Consider the following 22,672-nt stretch of genomic DNA (forward strand, 5'->3'; position numbering starts at 1 on the left):
ACATCGCTTCCTCCTTCCCTCGAGGTCGCTCTTGACGGCTTCGTCGCCATGGAGATTCTAACTCCTCCTCCCCATCGTTGAGGGCGGAGTAGCCTTTTTCCCCGTGGATGGGCCTCGCGGCGAACCTGGCGATCTTTACCGGCCAATTAGTGGCTTGCGATTGAGCGCGAAGATAGGGGGATCGCCGCTTCATTCACACAAAGCGGCAGCTAGGACGCCTCGCGCGAGGCTCTGAAGCGAGACGATTGAGCAGTGTGCGTTTTTAACAGGGTGGTCAAATACTGCAACTTTCTTCCGCCCCGTTATTTTCACGTCCGCCTAGCGACGTTGGCGGAAATCCCTTTAGTTAATGATACGAAATTACGCTTTGCCGTTGGCAAAACCAGGTCTTCAAGGCTCTTGGGAAAGAGTGTCAAAATAGGGGCCAATCTACTCTCCACAGGTATGATATTCCCAAGGGAGGGAAGCACCACGAAGGCACTTATTCCGGGTCCCACCAAATGGACCTTCTTAGGAGAGGGCATCTGCAACATTCCCTGCCTCCCTGCTTTGGTGGGTCTAGTAGATGTAACCAAGAAAAGAGAGTCTTATTTGCACATTGTAAAATTTGGAAACCGCTCATTTCGCTCAGAGCCAAGAAAACATAGTTAATTCTCTGTCACATTAAAAAGTTACATTTTGGCAATATCTTTGCACCTAAGTGTGTTTTTTTTAAATGGAGGTTTGGATTATGGACTGGTGGGATACAATTAGCACTTTGTATCACAACTGCAGTAACAAGATCAGAAGAAGTCTGTAAGCTTCCTTGTTTTTTCTTTCATAATCACCTAGCCAAATGTGCATTCTTGCTCTCAGAAGGACTGTTTGTAGATGGAGGCCAATAGTGGTCAGGAAAGCTTTCAAATGGTTTACACAACCAACAGGCCTTGATGGGAAAGCCTGCTGCTGTCACTATTCTATTTAGTATTAAGTTTGGCTCCCACCCCAGATGACCTCTCCCTCAAAACCAGCCTTGTCCTGCCCTTTCCTATCCTCTGAAGACACAAACACACTGAATAGGACAACTTATTTTTAACAAGAGAACAAAAGATGCCAGTTACTTCAAGTAGCAGGCAGGGGGAATAGCAATAGCACTTAAGAGTTATATACTGCTTCATAATGCTTTAAAGCTCTCTAAGTGGTTTACAGAGTCAGCATGTTGCCCCCAATCTGGGTCCTCATTTTACTGACCTCAGAAGGATGGAAGTCTGAATCAACCTTGAACTGGTCAGAATCGAACTCTTGGCAAAGGGCTGCAATACTGCATTCTAACCATTGTGCCACCATGGAATGACTGTTGTATCCAAACTGAAGAATGAATGTGGATTTCCAGAGGGAATATACAGGGGAGAAAAGGTGAGTACAGGTAGTCTCCGACTTACAGTTCATTTAATGAAAGTTTGAAGTTACAACGGCACTGAAGTGACTTATGACTGTTTTTCATACTTACAAGTATTGCCGCATCCCTATGATGACATAATTAAAATTCAGATGCTTGGCAAACTTAACTCATTTATGATAGTTGCAGTGTCCCAGGATCATGTTATCAACTTTTGTGATCTTCTGACAAGCAAAAGTTAATGGAGAAGCCAGATTCATTCAAAAAACGTGTTACTATCTTAATAACTGCAGGGATTCACTTAACAACTGTGGAATGAAAGGTTGTAAAATGGGGCAAAATTCAGTTAACTATCTTGCTTAGCAACAGAAATGTGGGCTCAATTGTGGTTGTAGTTGAGAACTACTTATATTCAGGTATGGAATAGATACACTATGTTAGGAAATCATGTTAGTTTTTTACAGTGCTAGCAGAACTATTGCCTTAGTTCCTTTAAAAGCAAACTATTTTCATAATTTCCCAAGTCTTCTTCATAAAAAGGACTGAGTTCTGCCAAAGGAAACAGATCTCCAAATAAGGGCTGCTTCAATAGTGGGGTGCAATACAGCTTAGAAGGAAGTGGTAAAATTGGCGATAACAAGAGGCAGTGCATTGTACTGATTACGGTGCTGGACTGGGACCAGGGAGGCTGAATTCACAGCCAAAGAAGCTCACTGGGAGTAATTCTGGGCTAGTCACCGTCTGTCAGTCCAACCTAATTCACAGGTTGCTCTTGTGAGAATGAAAATAGAGATCTTCATGTGAATTCTTATGAAGTAGAGAAAAAGCAGGCTGGACACTGAACAAATGTTTATCATTTTTTTGTCACAATAATGCATAAACTTGTGGCATATATTAAAATCTGTAATAATAGGAAGACCTGAAGAAGCCAGGTATTGTGGCTTCAGAAAGAATGAAGACCCATGAGTTAAAAGGCAAATCTTAATACAATTCAGGATTTTTAATGATGGGAATTCTGCCTAGCACACATGCCATGGCGCTGGTGGCTAGGAGAAAGATGTTGCCTGTAACCTTTAGAAAAAACACTGTTACTTTCAACATAAATCCAATCAAGGAAGTTTCAACTTTGCAGAATTCAGCTTTATTTACATATTCAATATTTAAAAAGCATAATTAAAACACATTTAGTTTTATCCAATTTTTAAATGTGCAGACTAAAAAAATCATGGTTCCTGTACACTACAAATAAAACCTGAAAAAAGTTCACCTTACTTAGGACAGGAGTGACTGCATTTATTTATAATATATACATCCACGCCTATCAACTCAATTAAATATTTCTTTTTCAGACATTGTCAATGCCATTTACAGATAATTGAGACTTGCCCCTCTGAGAGGCAAGTGACTGACTACACAATCCTAAACATTTATTTGGAAACAGGCAGGTCTATCTTGCCAGTTTGAAAAGAACAGACTTACAAATTATTCAGACTCAAAAGCTGAAGCTGGCTGGGGGAGGGGGCCCTCCATGAGCCCTTTCCCAAGCTGCCCCAATTCATAAATGGCTTAACTTTTTGAAAAGTTTCCTCCCAGGGCACGGGAGGCTTAGAAAAAAAATGTTTTAAGACACAGAAATCAGCAACTAACTTGCCATGCTGCCTAATATACAGTTTGAACCTAACATTTGTGTTCATACAAAGGTTTCAGCAAAGATACTCTAGCACAGTGGTTCTCAACCTTCCTAATGCCGTGACCCCATAATACAGTTCCCCATGTTGTGGTGACCCCCAACCACTTATACATCAGCGGGTGCCAGGGGCGTGGCCAAAGAAAAGGGGGAAAAATGGCGGACAGCCTTGTTTGGCGACCCCCGTGAAATGGTCGTTCGACCCCAAATGGGGTCCTGACCCACAGGTTGAGAACCACTGCTCTAGCAAGATATTAAAGGGCATTTCCAGGATGTGTTGACTCTGCTCTAGTTCTTTTATTTTCTTCATGCTCCTAGTGATTCTTTGCATTACGGTTCTAAAAGTAATTGGGAGTCTTAAGGAAGAGTCTTCAAAAGTTTTAAGGAATTTATCCTTTACTTGAATATTATATTCAAATATTCTTGAACTCTGTAGCATAGCTTTCTCCAATCTGTCTGTTTCATTTCTCATAATTTCTAGTTATCATTGAATTTGGCCATATTGTCTGGGATTGATGTGAAGTAACACCTAACACCAGACTGAGGGAGCCTGGCATATCCTGCACATCGCTACTTTCTAGTATACTTTGGTATTTACAAATCTTGTCAATTCACTTTGACTTCTGCAGGTATCAGAAGCCGTCATCCAAGGCTTTAATTTGGCTATCCAGGGATGTGCATTAAAAAAAAAAAAAAAGGCAAGGGCATATGTAAATAGTCCATAGCATGAATTTTCCAAGCACCAAAAATGTCCCTTTTAGTAAGAGACAAGATATTACTTATTTACAAAAATAAGTTGCTTGTTGAATCTGAGATCTAATCCTTACAACTTTTACAAGCTAGCTCTTTATTGTAGTTGACTGTTTTGCTTTGGGGGAATTAGAGAAATTTTACAACACACTCAAAGCCAAGTACACACTAGGATTTCCAATTACATATATACAAGTGCACGTGCACCCCTCCCCGAGCATACATACATACACGCACTGTTATCCTACCAGTCACCTTCTCCCAAGACAAGTATGAGAATAGATGGTACATCTAAAATTAGTATACCAAGCAAGCCCAGAGTAAATGTAATAATCCAAATATTGAATTTCACATATATGTGAAATTCGCTGGAATTTTTTTTTTTTAAGACTAATGTATGTGCTCTCATCACTTGTAGGGCAAAGTCAGGCCTCACGCTGCTCCCTTCTCTTGGCTCTAACTGGGCTACAACTACTCAAAACTAAAATATTTCATTAGGACTGCACCAGTTACAACCAACACCCTGTTACTAAGACAAGATTCCCAATGTCTCTCACTGCTTCGGAGAGTCTATGGAGAGAAACTTAATCTCTGTCCAACCTGACAGTGTGAAAGGATACAAAGGGACAACATGTGACAACATGCTATAACTTACTGGCTCTTACTGCTTTATATTGTATTTTGGACATTCCTAGTTCATTCAATCACCTGTCTCAGCAAGCCTCTTAAAAATCAAAATTATTATCAGCTTTGCATTGTTACACCATCAATGAGACTGGAATGTTTAATCGATACTAGAAAAAGGCAAATAGACTAGACAATTGGCACTTTATGTTCCCAAGTGAACTATTGTAACATAGGAACCTGCTCTTAACTGGTCCTACACTGGATGAGATCTCAAATCTTTTATTTTATTCTTTTATCATAATTTATAAAAAAAACCACAAAGTATACTCACTATCTTTGGACAAACAAACTTTTGGTGTGGAAGTTAGTTCACACATGTAAGAATTACATCCACTTTTAAATTTTGGGATCCTATGTCCTTCTCAAAAATGAAATAGCTATTTTTATTTTATAAATCTATGTTCCCCCATTGTGACCTGGTTTCCTATTCAAATTGTATAGAAATAATTTTCATTTTGTTTCTATTTAGTGGCCAGGCATGCTCATGTAAGTCCAAGTTTCATTATTTTGTTCTTCTACAGCACCTATCTTAAAAAAGAGAAATGTTCGTGCCCATTTTCTTCCATTTCCCATCTGTTTTCATTGCTTTAGTATTATGAAAAGAGAGGGTCGTGGAGAAGGCAGAAGAGATGAAGCCTAAATAGCTTGGAAGGAAAATAGTGCCCCCTTGTGAAATCCTTTGGGAACAGATCAAGGCCAGAGTAACTCACGCTTACTAGCCCCTGCAACTCCCCATATTGCAGCCTTCATGAGGGGCTTTATTACAGAATGCAAACCTTCTTTTCCAATTGCATATAGCATGGGTGGCTTCCTTTCATCCAGAGCTGCATTCTCTTTTCCACATCCAGATTAGAGAACTTACATCTCTTTAGCTTCCCTTTGCTCAAGGAGAGAGCAGTTTTAAGAAAACCAAATGGACACCCTAAAATGGTGTGCATATTTTGCCTTCCTACCATCATTAGCGTCCAGTCAAATTAAAAAAAAAAACTAGGCGAGGTATTTGGCTCCTGTCTAAGACTTGCTTTCTTGTATAAGCTAAGGGCCTCTGTCTTACCTGGGCAACCCAGAAACATGATTACAAACTCACAAGAGCATAGTGGACATATCACAGACTTCTGCTGAAGATCTCAGCTAATCATAGTGCAAGAGAAAGAGCATGTTGCTCCAATTCTTGAGGCAAAAAGCAAATGTCATCCACAGCAGGAAAGAAAGTATAAAGATTATTACAAAGAGACAACATAAACAATTCAGCACAATATACACAAATTATGCCCAAATCTGACATCAGGATAGACCAATACCCATAGTGGTTTTTTTAAAATGATCCTTGTAAACTAGGAGAGCAGAACCTTCAGAAAATAATTCCTGAAGCTGCATGATACTACTAAGAAACTTTGCCCTATGGAGCAAATTGTATGCTATACAGATCTCTTTGCTTCAACTTTTTGTACGAGGTGAAAAACAAACAAACAAAAAAGGCTTTGAGACCATGATTAAAACCGGAGTGGGAGAGGATTTCAGATCTATATTTGCTACATAGTGCTAGCAGCAAACTCGTGCTATTACATGATTATTTTTTTTAGAATAAATTCATTCATTCTTTCTCCAGAGACTGGAAACTGATTCCCTCTTCTTCTTCATTTTTGACAATCCCTCATCTGCAAACGAAGGCAGCAGATGAGCAACTAAGCTACTCTCATTACAGAATACAACAAACTTTCTCTTTTCCACAAAAAAGAGGGACTGAGAAAAAGAGTTGTTTTTGTTACATTTGGAAAATAACTGTAAATTAATGGCAAAGTAAGGCAGAATGCAATTCAAAAAGATCTAAAACTAGAAGTGAAAGGAAAAACTGGCCACATTTGTGCTACCATGGACAACCAACATGTTCAAGGGCATCTGGCGATCACAGAGACTCGGGGTACAGACTGGGGCTTTTGCATGGCCAAATTTTACCTGATGAAACCCACCCCAGTGGTTTCTTCCACTAGCAAGTAGTGCTTGGCATGCAGTACCCTCTTCTATAGCATTTATCCCTCCATGGGACATATGCACAGACCCCGGCTATTCCTTGAGACTAAATAGTTCACACAAGTGGAAGGGGAAAACTCCATGTGAACAGTTCACATTGTTTAGCAATGAATAAGCCGTTGCTAAATATCATAGCGACTGGAGCTATACAATGTTGGATAGTTCTGCCGGGAATACTGGAAGTGATCCATGGGGACATTGCCTCTGCTGCTACCATACTGGAAATCGCCCTGATGTGCAAAGGAGGCAAGTCCATTCTGAGACTTTTCTGGGGTACTCCAGCGCCGATCCAGGTTTGTTAGATCTCCAGTTGTGATAGGAAGGAGCTGCTTTTTTGCTTCCTGGTTTGCATCATATTTGGTCTGTAAGAAAATTACACTATCAGCCTCAGAAATCAGCATATCTAATAAAGTACAAACAGTCTAAAGACAAGGCACCCATTAACTATCTTGAGAAATATTAAATGAGAAACTATTAAATTGCTCTTTCCATTTATTAATGAGAAAGCACTAACTGCTCCCATTGTTGATTGATAGGATTAAGAATTCACCTCAGAATGTAGAGGATTGAATAAGGAATCCATATGGTGGACAAATTGGTGGGCTTCCATCTTTGCAAAAGGAAGGAGCTATGTCTGAGGAGCAACATGGAAGTATTGCCTTTGGAGTCTTGGAGCAAATAAGAAGTCCTAACAGGGCAAGATGTAAGCTCTAGCCTGATTGGTCAGTTCATTTGACCTGTAGAGTCTCAAATGAAGCCCCTCCCCACTATTACATCATAAACTGATCTTGTCAATATTCCTGTAAGACAGGGGTGTCAAACTGCCAGCCCGCAGGCCGGACGTGTCATCCGGAAGCTGCGCCCACCCCATTGCTGGCAATGGGAAAACTGTCCCGATTCATCTCACGACATCACGTGACATCGCGAGTTTGACATGTCTGCTGTAATAGAATGAACTAGATTGATTCCACTTTGGCTAGATAGGATCAGAGAAGCAAACTGGGTGTGACCATATCTTATTCAGAGATAGGATTTTTTTTTTTCCTTTTGTCAATTTTGAGAGGAAAGCAGTTATTTGCCTTTTTCTGTGGGTACTGAACCATAACTTCAGTTATATTAACTGAGTTGTTTTAATGTGGTGGACTGTTAAGATTTCAGGCCACTAAGGAAGCCCTCAAAGCACATCTAGCTTATATAGTGCCAAAATTTCTTTGCAATATTTTGAAACAACATATCACCTCCTTCACATTAAATTCAAATACCACCCTTAAATAAGAGGGGAGAACTATTCATTCATGGACTGTTAAAGGCCATTTTTGCTCTCAGGACTGGGGAACTCTGTTTCATTTGATCATTTTATCCTACTCATCTTTGTAACAATAGCTAGTCTTGTAGTAATTTTTATATTTAAATTGTTTAACATTTAAACTGTAGCTTGTGAGGAATCAATCTAACATTTGGTTTGTCTTTACAACATTTGTCAGAATTAACTTTGTCTTTGTTTTCTTCCTAAACATTTAATGCATACACTGTTTAGTTTTCTATCTCAAAACTGTGGAGAACCATCTTGTTGATTTTGCTCCATTGAGATTTGGCAATGTTGAGGACCAATAGAAGAGAATATTTGTAGCTCAAGACTGAATTAATCTCTGAGCTTGGTTGTTTTCTTGCAGACATTTCATTACCAAACTAGATAAACATTATCAGTGATGATGTCACCTGGTTTGGTAATGAAATATCTGCAAGAAAATAACCCAGCTCAGAGAATACTAAGGACTCCGTATGTTGAGGAGCTACAAAAAACAGAGAATTATGGACTACTTTTGGCTCTGTAACCTTATACAACCAAAACTTAAACTAGAGCTTCATTCACAGAATAATACTTGAGAAATCAGGAGATAAGAATCCACAGACATATACCCCTTTCTTAAATCATTAATGCAACTCAAAAGTTAACTAAAACTCATTTTGTTTATTTTGAAGAAACAGAAAATGAATCCTGAGCTAGTCCCACCATTTAAAAAGTTAAATCTCAGGTGTAGTTGAATTCCAGCCCGAGTTCCAATCAGAGTTCAGAGAATGCTTCAACTATATTCATTTTTCATTCACTGTTTGGCCTGGGGTCAAAGGAAGACTTCCCACTGGCTACATACCTTGTTGTACAAAAACACTCCCAGGATAGCAGTCATCATGCCCAGAACATTGGTGGTGGTGACAGGGTTGCGAAGCATGATCAGGGAGACACTAATGACCGTGATCCTTTTTGTTGCATTTGCAACAGAATAACTCAGAGGGCTGATAAGGTTCAGGATGCTGAAGGCGATGACATTCTGGGCAAAATTGCAGAAGCCACTGATGGCCAAGAGAAGCATGGTCCATGGCCAATGGGCCATTGAACTCTGTGGGAGAAACAGTGTGTGAGACATCAGCTCACTTAAAAGGAACAGAAGCAGCTACCACATATTGATTGTAATAATTGGTTGAGTGTAACTTTTTCTCTAATTAAGCCCAAGGATTCCTAGCTTTCAATTCCAAACATTGCTTTTAGAAAATCAAGTTTTATAAATTGAAAGTGTGTGTGTGTGTGTATATATATATTTATATTTATTTTCTCTGAGGTTTTCGCGGGTGTTTGTATGTAGGTCTTTGGTTATTCGGGTTTTCTCCAGCATAAAATTGGAAGTGTCTTGGTGACGTTTTGACGAAGTCCCATTTGTCATCTTCAGGCTGGTGTTTTCGGCTTCGTGCTTCCAATTTTACGCAGGAGAAAACCCGAATAACCAAAGACATACATACACACACACACACACACACACACACACACACACACACACTTACCTTGAGTATTTTTTGATGCACCCTGTCGGCCCAAATATGGGAGAAAGAAATCTTCTTTCTTTTTCTTTTGCCTGCATCAGCTCAATCTAGAGCCATCCATTGTTAGCAATCTAAAAAAATGTAGGCGCTGGCTTGTTTATAAATGTCTTTCCCACTGATTCATTTGCACCTTGATGATGTTGGCAGGAGCCAACGAAAGCTAGGTCTGCTTTTTAAAAAACTTTTAAATGTTTTATATTTAAACTTTTAATGTTTTAACTTTTCCTGGTACTCACGTTTTATTTCTTAGTATGCATACACCCAGGAATCACGGTTTTCTCCCGCGTCTGCTCGAAGCTGAAAACACCAGCCTGAAGATGACGAATGGGACTTCGTCGAAACGTCACCAAGACACTTCCAATTTTACGCGGGAGAAAACCCGAACAACCCAAGACCTACATATGTGTGTGTGTGTGTGTGTGTGTGTGAATATATGAATATGAATATGTATGTATGTATATATGAATATGAAACATGCTTCTTATATTCCTTCTTTAAAACAAAATAAAGGTGCAATCTAAATTCAGTAGTTTATGAAGATATTTTTTTAAATATTTAATCCTAAATGGCTGTAAGCAATAAAATACTACAAAACTTACAGCATTTAAATAAATATAACATTATTGCATAATTATATCTGAATATTAGAATATTAGGATTCTAGAATTTAATAGCAGCATGGATTGGCTGTGAATTTTATTTTGAAGTCTTAAATGTTCCCCCCCACAAATTTTATATTTCTTCCAATATAGTATAGGGGTATGAAATTGAAAGCAGCAAAGAAAATAATTAGAATAACAAATGATGTCATTTTAAAAGTTGTACATATGAGTAATAAATAACAAATCCAAATACTTTCCCCATAAAGCATTTTTTTTAAAAAAAATTCTGAACTTGAGCAGTAGGAGCTTATATAATGAACATTAAAGCATAATATGCTTTGCTTTCAAGGGCATAAAGCTATTTTAGAGTAGGCATTTACATGATGTACCCATCTGCAACTCCTTAAATAAAATGTAATTTTTCCCAGTAATCATGTTTTTAAAGCATCTTTTTGCCTCTGAATCCAAGTCACTGTATAGTTCACCAATTGTTGACATAAAACTATTTTTTATATACACTATAATTATATACACTATAATTAATTTAATGTCAAATAAAAAAAATCAGTACTAATAATATCCTTAGATATAAACGGTTGCTGGAATTGGGTATGTCTAGTTTAATGAAGAGAAGGACCAGGGTGGACATGATAGCAGTGTTCCAATATCTCAGGGGCTGCCACAAAGAAGAGGGAGTCAAGCTATTCTCCAAAGCGCCTGAGGGCAGGACAAGAAGCAATGGATGGAAACTAATCAAAGAGAGAAGCAACCTAGAACTAAGGAGAAACTTCCTGACAGAATTAACCAGTGGAACAACCTGCCCCCAGAAGCGGTGAATGCTCCAACTCTGGAAGTTTTTAAGAAGAGACTGGACAGCCATTTGTCTGAAATAGTATAGGGTTTCCTGCCTGAGCAGGCGTTTGGACTAGATGATCTCCAAGGTCCCTTCCAACTTTATTATTATTGTTGTTATTATTATTATTATTATATCCTTAGATATAAATGTCCTCTATTTTTTAGCATTTTATTCATAAATTATCTCTTAGTAAGAGCATAAATGAAAAAGCCATGACAACTGAATCATCAGTTTGAAAGTTGGTCTATTAAACTAAAACAGTCTTGTGGGAAAGGTTTGCTTTTATATAATTAGAACAAATTAAATACACCTTTTTCTATAATAGACTGAAATTTTGCTTGGTTACTCTGTTACTTGTTTAATGACCAGTTGTTCAGGGACCAAAGTTATGATGATACTGAACAAGTAATAGTTACGAACAGTCTTTATATTTACACCAGCTGCTGCATCCCCAGGGTCACCTGATCACCATTTGCAACCTATTTTCCTGGCTTCTTACCAGGTCAATCAGGAAGCCAGGAAGAGGTCACAAAAGGTGACCATGTGAAGATCTCACTTAACCTGTGATGATTCACTTAATGACTGTAACTGCGACTGCCAGAATTTCTGTTACTAAGCAGCAGTCATGTGACATTATGCTTTAGAACCATGTTGCTGAGCAACAAAAATTCTGATCCCAATTACTGTCATTAATCAAGGATAATATTCTCTGCTATTAATATCAGAGAAATAAGGCCAGCCAGCTTTCAAAAAAAGTTGAAAAAAGATATAGTTTTATTATTGAATAACCAGTTCTTTTAGAATTACTTAATCTGTTAGCATACTGCGCATAATTCACCAGATGCAGCTCAAATTTTAAGTGCAAACAAATAAGTAGACTCTAAAGTACTTTAAAGGATGAAATAGTTATCAAGATCTTGCAAGGGTAGCTGGAATTTCTAAACTGGAATGGGAAACATGGCACTATTCTGATACCATAGTCAATAATTCTTTCTAGCTGCATTGGGTACTGTTTATTTACTTATGGCCACCCATCGCTAGGTGACTATACTATTTAACACAGCAGTTATCTTAGTGGGCACCTATTTGCTAAAAAAAAGTAGAAATTACTGACAAATTTAAAATAATGTAATTTTGGTAAGGAATTACTTAAGATTTAGATCTTTCTTTCCTCAAAGAGTTCACCAGTACTTCAATTTCAGCAATCCATTTGAGACAGGCTAGCCTGTCATTTGACCAAAGTTAATACATTGATAAAATCCATAAAAGGTGAAAACTCAAAAAGCATGAACAAAAAATACATTTTGAGCTCCCTTGTAAAGCACAATAATAAGACACCTCCCTCAACTCCAGCAACAATTGCCAGAAAAAAGCAAGATTGTTTGTGTTATACTGTCTATGCCTTTGGCAGGGTCTGCAAAAGTGCCTAGTTAATTACCCAAGCTATTATGAAAAAAATCTATTTTTGCAGTCGCTAAAAATCAACAATGACTTCATGGCACATAATCAAAAGCTGCATAAAGCTATAATACAGTGAGTGCCTATAACTGATTTAGAAAGCGACTGGGAAGCAGTGCAAATGTTTCAGCACAGTGTTGATATGGCAACACCTTTGTAGCCACATTTTGAGCAGTTGCAATTTCCATACTCTCCAAGGGCTTCCTTTAGTACATAAACTGCAATAGCCTTTGCGGTTACCAGCATCTGGATCACCAATACCAGGTCTCCATTTCCAGAAAGAGGCCCAATTTGTTGTTCAAATAAGCTGATAAAAGGCCCCATTGCCATTGATGTCCTGTCCATGCCAGATTCAGGAAGGACCCCCAGACTGTGAACCTGGACCTTCAGGGAGAATACAACCCCATCCAAAATAGGCTTATCTCCTGAATCTTGAAGTTCAGCCCCTGGATCAGCAACAACTCCATCTTGATTGGTTTCAGCTTCACCTTGTTCTCCCACATTCAGTCCTTTACATCCTGGAGACTTGCAGAAGCTCTTGAGACATCCAACCCTGAGCTCGCAGGAAAGGAGAAGTATAGCTGAGTATCATCAGCATACCGACAGTGACTAGCTCCAACCCGCACATAATCCTTCCCAGCAGCGTCACACAAATATTAAATATTATCAAACTTTGCATGATCTGCAGGAGAATCCCAGGGGTTGAGCAACAGTCTCTCATAAAACTATCTTGAAGTGAAAGGAGCAGAATTACTGAAAACAGGGCCTCTAATTTTCAGCTTTTTCAATAGTTCCAACAGACTGGCATGACCAATAGGGTCAAAAGCCACCAAAAAGGAAGTTATAGGAACATCAAGAGGACTGCACTTTCCTTCTCTCTTTCCCCCAGCAATGGCTTACTTTTTATTGCAGATTTCCCTGTTTATTTTTAGATTGTTTAACAACATAGCAACTAAGGTACAACACATGTATAAATTTCAATAACTGAAAAAGGTATTTAGGTAAAAACAAACATTATTATCCCGAATCTTTCCATCTTTACACTATTCATTTTCTACAATTGGCTGAGTTCTTCTAAGTACCCTTCTTCTCATCCACCAGAAGACTACAAACTCTATTGAAGAACAAAAGCTCAAAAAATGTCTACAAATTTCAATAATTCTATCAACCCGTCAGTCAGTTCAGTTTTAGAGCTCTCTTGGTTTTATTGCTAATATGCTCAAAGTCCTTCACAATGATCAAAATTTGGGTTCAACAACAGTTCTAAACAGCTAAGGTAAAAATATGGGAGGGCTGCAATAGGAAACATGATAGAAATACCAGCAACAGGAACCTCTTGACTCCAGGGGCATACTTCAAGACAAAGGCTTTTTTCTACAGACTTAGTTAACGCTTACCAAATCATTTTCTACCAGGAATGATGATAGATCAACCAGCACCCATGTTGGGATCATGAAAAACACAGCATGGCACCCAAGGATGTTCAACAGACGGAGATGGTGTATTCGTGAATCTCTTAAAACCTATAAGAACGAAGAATTCAGAAACAGCTCCTTCTTCAAGAATCATTTCTTTTAGTTGCTTCTCTTCCTGCAAACCAAAATGTAGTTGCTATATCTCAAACACACAATTTTTTTACCTGTGTGCAACTGAACACAATGGCAGTGATTAAGTCAATTTTTCTAATTTGATGATCTACAAATAAATTGCATCTCAGCTTTCAGAATTCCCAGCCTTCATAGCTGTTGGGCAATGCTGAGACTGTAGAAAGAGTGCAGAGAAGAGCAACAAAGATGATAAAGGGACTGGAGGCTAAAATATATGAAGAATGGTTGTGGGAACTGGGATGTCCAGTCTAACAAGGAGAAGGACAAGGGATGACATAATAGCAGTTTTCCAATATTTGAGGGGTTGCAACAGGTCAACCTATCTTCAAAACAGATAGGACAAACAGTAATGGATGCAAAGTAATCAAGGAGAGACCCAGCCTAGAGCTAAGGAGAAATTTCCTGACAGTGAGAGCAATTAATCAGTGGACCAGCTTTCCTCCAGAAGTTGTGGGTGCTCTAGTACTGGAGGTTTTTAAGGACATTTTTCCGGAATGGTATAGGATCTCCTGCTTGAGCAGGGGGTTGGACTAAAAGACACCTTCCAACTGTTTTTCTATATTCTGTATAAATGAAATCCTATTTGAATCAGTTCAAATAATAAAATAAAAAATTGAACAATCTAGATCAGCGGTTCTCAACCTATGGGTCGCGACCCCATTTGGGGTCGATCGACCATTTCACGGGGGTCGCCAAACAAGGCGATCCGCCATTTTTCCCCCTCAGGGGGCGCCGCCGCGCATGGGGGCGCCGCCGCACATGCGCGGCACGTTTGTGTGACGGGGGTCGCCGTCATACAAACGTTGAGAACCACTGATCTAGATAATACTAGCATCTAATTACAAACTAATTGGGTGATTTGTGTGGGAGATTTCTTACAGAGAGAAGCAAAGGCAAGGAAAACTGAGGGTTGTTGTGCTGATTAATAATGAAATCCAGTGAACCATCTTCATTTGAAGACCTTTTGTCAGTATAAATAATGTGTGGGAGGAGTGAGGGATATACAGGTAGTCCTTGACTTACGATCATAATTGTAATAATAATAATAGTAGTAAAGTTGGAAGAGACCTTGGAGGTCATCTAGTCCCCAAAATTTTGTTGCTAAGTAAAACATTTGTTAAGTGAATTTTGCTCCATTTCAGTTTTCCATATATAAATTGGTTAACAATAGCAGCTTAGACTTTGTGTACCTCAAAGAAGTTACTGAGTTTCTACGCCATTATCATCATTTAGACAGCATTAGAGAATATGAATTTGAAATGCGAATATATTGCAGGTTTGTTACAAAGATCATTAGTGCAGAAATATCAAGTATATTTGCAAATGTTATCGATGTGCAAAAATGTACATTAAAACAAATAAACACAGGGTACCTTCTTAGAGAAAATATTCTGAAGTGAGAAGCAGAGAGTTGCAGCCAGGGCACTGATAAGTCCCCAAGTATCAAATGAGAGTTCTGTAATTGTAGCCAGCAGGACTCCACCAATAATAGGGATGAGGGATAAATATACCTGACAGAAGAAAAAAATCTACTTATTTATTTATTAAATTCATTTGTGCCCATCTCACTTCAAGACAACTCTGGGCAGCTTACTTATATGGGACAGCTTATATGTTTCCCAAGTTCAGGTGGTGAGAAAGTTTATGCAAGTCTCACAAAACTTTCTTTCCAAATGTTTTCTTTTTCCAAATAAACATTTCAATGGAACAATTGCAGAGAAGCACCAAATATTTCACCCCTCTGACTACTCTTATTTGTCTTACCTTGGTTGTCTGCTTTTCCTTCATGATGATTCTTGAGAGGAGAACAACCCAAATAGGCATTGTTGCTTTAACTGGAAAGAGGAGGAAGGAATTAAAGTGAGAACAGAGACCAGCAACAAGAACTGTGAAATAAAAGCTACTTAGAAACTGATATATTGCATGCAGATATTACTCAACACAGTATAATGCAGTATAAATAACTGCTCAACTGTCACTCACATATGCAAAAGCTTCCATGGTGAAACTGTGGCACTACTCCCTGATACTTTCTCCCATACTACTTCCTTTACAACTAAACTTCGTACTAACTAAGCTTCCTGCTATTTTGAAAAAATAAGGACTGCTGTTCTAAATAAAATAAAAGATACAAAAATCTTGCATGAACACAGCAATTTTTAATATGCAATTAAACAAGAATTAAATAACAACTACAAGAAGCTTACAGTGTGAATTACAGGTAGTCCTCGACTTACAACAGCTCATTTAGTGACCATTCAAAGTTACAACGGCACCGAAAAAAGCGACTTGAGTGTTTTTCACACTTATAATCATTGCAATATCCCCATAGTCATGTGACCAAAATTCAGATGCTTGGCAATTGATTCATATTTATGATGGTTGCAGTGTCCCAGGATCATGTGATCCCCTTTTGAAACTTCTGACAAGCAAAGTCAATGGGGGAGTTGTTAGTAACATGGTTAAGTGAGTCTTAAGTGAGTCACTTAACAAATGTTTCACTTAGCAACAAAATTTTGGGGTTCAATTGTTGTCGTAAGTCAAGGACTACCTGTATACCCCTCACTCCCCCCACACATTATTTATACTGCAAAAGGTCTTCAAATGAAGATGGTTCACTGGATTTCATTATTAATCAGCACAACAACCCTCAGTTTTCCTTGCCTTTGCTTCTCTCTGTAAGAACTATCAGGCATTCTGGTTGAACCAGATCATTGGCAGTAAAAGCTCTTTTTTTAAAAGAACAATACCATACCCTCCAGGCTTGTTTTTTCTTCCTCAATATAAATAAGGAAATTCTCCTGAAGTTCTGCCAACATTCTACAGCCTATCAATCTAATGAACACTGGAGACAGCATATCAATCTAATGAACACTGATACCTCTATACCAGCGGTTCTCAACCTATGGGTCGTGACCCCATTTGGGGTCGAATGACCATTTTACGGGGGTCGCCAAACAACGCGATCCGCCATTTTCCCCCCGCATGGGGGCGGCACCGCGCATGCGCAGCGCATGCGCGGCGCGGCCGTGTGACAGGGGTCGCCGTCACACAAACGTTGAGAAACGCTGCTCTATACAGAGAAGCCCTCCTTCTACTCTTTGCAAATCCACTTGTGAACCAAAGTAGTTTAGCACTGAACTACAAGAGAGAAATACAAGTAGTCTTTGACTTACAACACTTTAATGACCTTTCAAAGTTACAAAGGTGCTGAAAAAAGTGACTTATGACCATTTTTCACACTTACGATTGCCGTGGTGGTGTGGGCAAAATTCAGACGCTTGCAACTGGTTCATATTTATAACGGTTGCAGTGTCATGGTTGCAGTGTAAAGTTGTAACTTTTTGTGACGTTCTGGCAAGCAAAGTCAATAAGGAAGTTAGATTTGCTTAACAATTGTTACCAATTTAACAATTGCAGTGGTTCATTTAACAACTGTGGCAAGAAAGGTCATAAAGTGGGGCAAAATTCACTTAGCTGTCTCACTAAGCAGCAAAAAATTTGAGCTTAATTGTGTTGTAAGTCGAGGACTACCTGTATCAAGATTGCAACTCATCCTTGGTCACAAATGTTCACTGGATAATATTAGGCCAATCGTTACCTCTTAACCCACCTTACCTCACAAGGCAGTTGTGGGGATAACAGGAGACAGCATAATGCACTGCTACACTTTGTGATTACTGTGGTAGTCAGAGTGTGGACTGGCACCAAAGATACCCAGCTTCTAGTAATAACCCTTAGCCATAGAAGCTTACTGGTTATTTTAGGCCAGTCTTTCTCTCAGTTCAACATGCCCCACAAGATTATTACTGTGGAGAAAATAAGAGGAAATCCTACATATGTTATCTTAAGTTGAACAATGTGCAAATTATAAATAAATTGGAGAAGAGCTTTCTTCTTTCTCAGCACCAGGCCCAGAAAAAACGTTATTTCCATAAAAGCATGTCCGCAGGCAAAAGTTTCACGATCCCTCATATCTAAAACATGAAAAAAAAGTAAAGTGCATCTCCCTCTCCCAACACTTTTTTTTTTTTTTTTTTTTTGGAAATCTGAAAGCACTCCGCATACTGACTAGACTAGAGCTCCCTCCCTTCCCTTCGCGCCCCATCATACCGGTGTGAGCGTAGGAAACTGGGACGCGCCAAAGGGAGACGTGGGCCGAGACGGAGGCCAAGTACTTGCCAAAAGCGAGCGGAAGGATGAGGCGCGGATATGCGCGAGGCGGTAGCTGGGCAGGGCTGGCGGCGGGCACGCGCCAGGCCCGCAACAAGGGGGGCAGGAGCGCCACCAGGCCCAGCACGTGGCAGAGCGAGACCGTCACGGGCCGCGGGAATGTGCCCAACAGCACCTTATTCACCACATTCCCGCCAGCGCTCAGCGCGTACCATGCCAGGCAGAGCGCAGGCACTCGAAACAGCCCCGTGGATCCGCGGGGGGGCGTGCCGGAGGGGCTGCCGGGCGAGGGGGGAACGGGAGGGGGAAGGAGGCCAGGAGGTGGCGGCGGCGGCGGCGACACCATCCTCAGGCTGGGGAGAAGAGCTGCACCGGTGCCTCCGCAGCCGGGCCGGAGCCGCTTTGCCTTTTTCCCTCGGACGCGTCACTTCCGTACAGCCGGCGGAAGCGGAGTGCCATAGCGACGGAAGCCGGGGAGACGGCTACGTTCAACTTCAGAAAAAGCGAAGTCCTCAGTGGGTGGTCCTGGCAACGGGGAAGGCGCGGGCTCGTTTGGCTTTCTTTGCGGTGAGCGGGAAAGCTCGCGCACTTGGGGGGTGGGTGAGGTGGGAGAGCGAGAAATGACTACGCTGCTGTAGCGCCCAACGTTTTAGGGATTTTATCACCGATAAAATTAGGCTCTCGGTTTTCTCCTAGCACAGTGTTTCTCAACCTTGACAATTTTAAGCCAGCAATGCTGACTGTGGAATTATGGGAGTTGAAGTCCACATGCCTTAAAATTGTCAAGGTTGAGAAACACTGCCCTAACATAACGTACGGAGAGGGCACAAGCTCGATCTCTTCCAAGCCCGGATCCCCACAGTACTCATTTTTCACTTGCACTTGCGTACCGATAGTCGTCGACCTACAACAGTTCACTCAGTGACCATTCGAAGTTAAACAGACTCTGACAAAAGTGACTTATGACCATTTTTTATACTTATGACCATTGCAGCATCCTCATGGTCACATGATTTACATTCGGATACTTGACAAATGACTCACATTTATGACAGCTGCAATGTCCTGGGGTCATGTGATCCCGTTGCAGCCTTCTGACAAGCCAACTCAATGGGGAAACCAGATTCCCTTAACAAACATGTTACTAATTTATCAACTGCACTGATGCACTTAATAAATGTGGCAAGAAGAGTCGTAAAATGGGGCAAAACTCACTTAACACATTTCTCACTTAGCAACATAAATTTTGGGCTCATTTGTGGTCGTAAGTTGAGGACTACCTATATTTCTACATACCATCAGGCGCTGCAGATGTAATCACAAAGCATCGGTCTCAGTGCTGCTGCCAAGGCTCGTTCTGGGAACTGAAGTACAGTATCTCTAAAACGAGAAGGTAACGGGCTGACAGTGCTCACCTCTGCATCATTTAGGCTGGGTGTGTATGTAGCTGCTGGTGGTTACTCTTGTACAGCCAACAAAACATCGCTTATCCTCGAGTAATGTACACAACAATCATTGAAGCAGGTCTCAGAAAATAAAAGTCCCAAACATGAATTTACAGACATCTGGTATCAAGGATTCCACTAGAATTTGCACAAAGCAAAAAAAGTGATTCTGTTTTTAAACTCAGGATAAAACGGCCTCACAAGGAATATTCCAAGTTTGCTGGATTCTGCAGAATAAAATTCAGAATTTCTTTAGTGTCTTGTTCCATCCTCAAACAAAATTCTTCGTATCAAAGTCAGAATACTCACATTGGCAATTTAGATGTCAAAATATTTTCAAGTGTTTTGCACACCCAAATATTTCATGTTTCTGTCAAAGTAGACTGGGCCTGAGAAAAGCATTTGCCATACCAGTACAATTCAAAATATTATTTCAATTACACCTTTAAGTGTTTGATTGTGTTCTCAAACCTAAAAGCACAATTACAATAAACCTATAACTCATGCTTGCCCCTCCTTTTCTATATTGTCTGGAGTGGAATGGGGAGTGGGATAAAGTCCTGCAAACGATACCTTGGCGAAGATTCTTAAGTCCCCAAGATGTCTTAAAAGTCTCTCTTTGCATGCTAACCCCCTTCCTCTGAATTTTCTTAATTTTACTTTGCTAAATTGCCCATTTTTCTTTTGCTGCAGTGAATTGGGTATAGCTATTAGTGAAACATCCTATTTTTTTTTAAGGTTAAACGACACAGATGCTATACTTGGGACTTCAGGTCAGGTTTCTTTTTTAACATACTGTACACATTTCTATTTTTTATTTAAATTTCTTTTGCCTTGTTTCCCCTTTGTTTTATGGTTTTATTTATTTTTGCAATATATATACATATTGCAAAATAGCAATGGCCCAAAATAAATAAATAAAAATATATTTGACAATATAGCAATGGCCCAGTATAAAACAATGTACACAACCTTCATTCCTTCTATCCCATGTCTCCCAGTGAATTAGAATCTAATTTTCCCAAACATAATCCAACACCAGCAGCACTTGCCACACTGACTTACTAAAAAATTGAATCAGCCTATGTACAAAAGCTAAGCATGAATGTAAAGAAAATAAATTTAAAGTTAGCTAACGGCAAACAGAGGAATCAGACCAAGAGAAGTAGAATATTCTGACGATACCTCCATGCAGGGATTGTGAGTTAGAAATACCACATCAGAACTATCCAAAGAACAGATTTACATTACTTAGGAAACCACATCAGTGGGTCTCAATGTGATGACCAAACCTAGAAACTAAATTATTTTAAGAAAAAAGCCTTAATATCCATTCCATATTCAACATGGAGTGAGCACTGGGTGCTCTATCTATTCATGATTCACAGTATCATTCAAACTTTGAAGTTAGAGTTAACAAGGTTATTTCTTCTGGCGTCTGAAACGAAAATGAGAACATCCACAAGAGTTTCCCCCAGCACTCTTGTCTTCTCCTTTCTCTCTCATGCATATGGGAGAGGGTGAAATAGGAAATAGAAGAGATTACAGGGAGAGGGTACTGGAAGTAGTTTTCTCTCACACCACCTGTTAACTCTGATCAGCCATTGTGGAATTTTTACAACAGCATTTTTAAAAAACCAGGAATTGACAGCCACAAAAATAGCTGAGATACCAGCTCAGGTCATTGCTCCCAGGATAATTATACCAGCCTTCTTTGTTTGATCATCTGGAAATCAGATTACCGGGTGAGTAACTAACCCACAGTAGTGTTAGACTGTTAGGCATCTTGTGCAAACACACCCAATTATGATGGAGCTACTGGTAGCAGGAATATTGCACACTTTATGCCGAGGAAAGGTTGTGCAGTCAGCAAAGGTTAAAAGGTCTTATCTGGTCCCATGGTCATATATTTGTTTTTCTGTTCCTACTCTAGTAGCTTTAATTAGATGACCTTAATTTTTGGAAAAAAATATCAAAAATGACAGGAAGACTTCATTCATTGGATTGTTGCATAGAAACTGATGCAGAAAATAAGGGGAAGAAATAAGAAAGCAGTATTTTGACAGAGATCTAGAGCTTATTTTTCCATGTCTATAACTGCTTGCAAAAAACCTCAGTTTCTTCACGGGTGAAATTGGCTGGAATAAGTCAGACTGGATTTCTGGCTGTTCTATTCCAGCTTTAAAGGCACAGAGGATAGTAGTAAAAATCTGCCTGAGGAAAAGGAAGGCGGTGACTCTCTAGATTACTCTCAGCAGCCACAGTCAACTGTGTCAATGTTGCAGAATACTGAGAATTGTACCTGAATGTCACAAATTCCCCTCCCTAGCAAAAGATAAAATACATCTCACTGTATGAACTAGAACTATATATGCCTCACTGAAATATGTCTGTTTAGGGAAACATTTGCTGCTTTATTTATAGAGACTGCATATTTGTTGTCTAGAACTTGGTACAGCATGAAAAGATTAAAAAGACCTAATACTGTATATGCTTCCGACCTACCCAAATAAAACTATCCACTGAGAAAGCAAAGTCCAACTAATTCAAAAACAGGTCAACACATCCCCTTCCAGGTGCATTGAACTGCAATTCCCACAAACCCTGTCATCAATCATGCTAAGACCTAAGACCAAGAAGAGTTACACAGAATGCAACCCCAGGCACAGATTTCAGCCTTCCGAGACCTTCAATTTATGGATGAATATTTTTTTAAAAAAATCTCTTGGGCTGAAGTTCAACATTTGCTTGATCACATTTTACTAGCTAGCCAAAGGCTGAGTACATAAATTGCCCTTTTTTCCTGACAAAATGTCAGAGATTTTGCAACAATAATACACATCATGATTGTCATCGAATTAAAGAAGTTATGTGATTAAATACTCAAGAATAGTTTAAATCTAAAGACACACTTTGCTTTGACATTGCAGTGGAAAAGCTGTGCCTCTCAAGCTATTACTGGACTAAAACTTTCCCTGCCACAATTTCTAGTAATTGGTGATGAGAACACAGTAGACTGGAGATCTAAAATATAGATGATATTAAATAAATTATATAGCACTTTTTATAGACAATTGCAAAATGCTTTGCAAATTAAAATACAGGTAACAGGTAACTTGTA

The 22,672-nt window shown here is 39.5% G+C and overlaps 1 protein-coding gene across 1 annotated transcript; it reads right to left on the minus strand.

Annotated features, from left to right (window-relative positions):
* Positions 1-2,496: 2,496 nt before the first annotated feature.
* Positions 2,497-18,540, minus strand: SLC35E1 (solute carrier family 35 member E1). The gene is made up of 6 exons (XM_039338459.1): positions 18,047-18,540; positions 15,698-15,768; positions 15,307-15,444; positions 13,724-13,849; positions 8,687-8,932; positions 2,497-6,895 (listed from the first exon to the last, which is right to left on the minus strand). Exons 1-6 carry the CDS (start codon positions 18,450-18,452, stop codon positions 6,656-6,658), a joined length of 1,227 nt encoding a protein of 408 aa, XP_039194393.1. The 5' UTR covers positions 18,453-18,540; the 3' UTR covers positions 2,497-6,655.
* Positions 18,541-22,672: the final 4,132 nt, after the last annotated feature.

Source organism: Crotalus tigris, unplaced genomic scaffold (assembly GCF_016545835.1).
Source record: "Crotalus tigris isolate CLP2741 ecotype Arizona unplaced genomic scaffold, ASM1654583v1 scf7180000017701.1507938, whole genome shotgun sequence".
In the NCBI taxonomy this organism is placed as follows: domain Eukaryota; kingdom Metazoa; phylum Chordata; class Lepidosauria; order Squamata; family Viperidae; genus Crotalus; species Crotalus tigris.

Bases quoted from the DNA above. Each gene is read 5' to 3' on its own strand.
- SLC35E1 (XM_039338459.1), bottom strand. From the start codon at position 18,452: ATGGTGTCGCCGCCGCCGCCGCCACCTCCTGGCCTCCTTCCCCCTCCC. The intron at 15,769-18,046 runs GTATGATGGGGC...TCCTCTTTCCAG, and splicing joins AGTTTCCTACGCTCACACCG to TTAAAGCAACAATGCCTATT. The intron at 8,933-13,723 runs GTAAGCGTTAAC...TTTCTCCCACAG, and splicing joins TCCTGGTAGAAAATGATTTG to AGTTCAATGGCCCATTGGCC.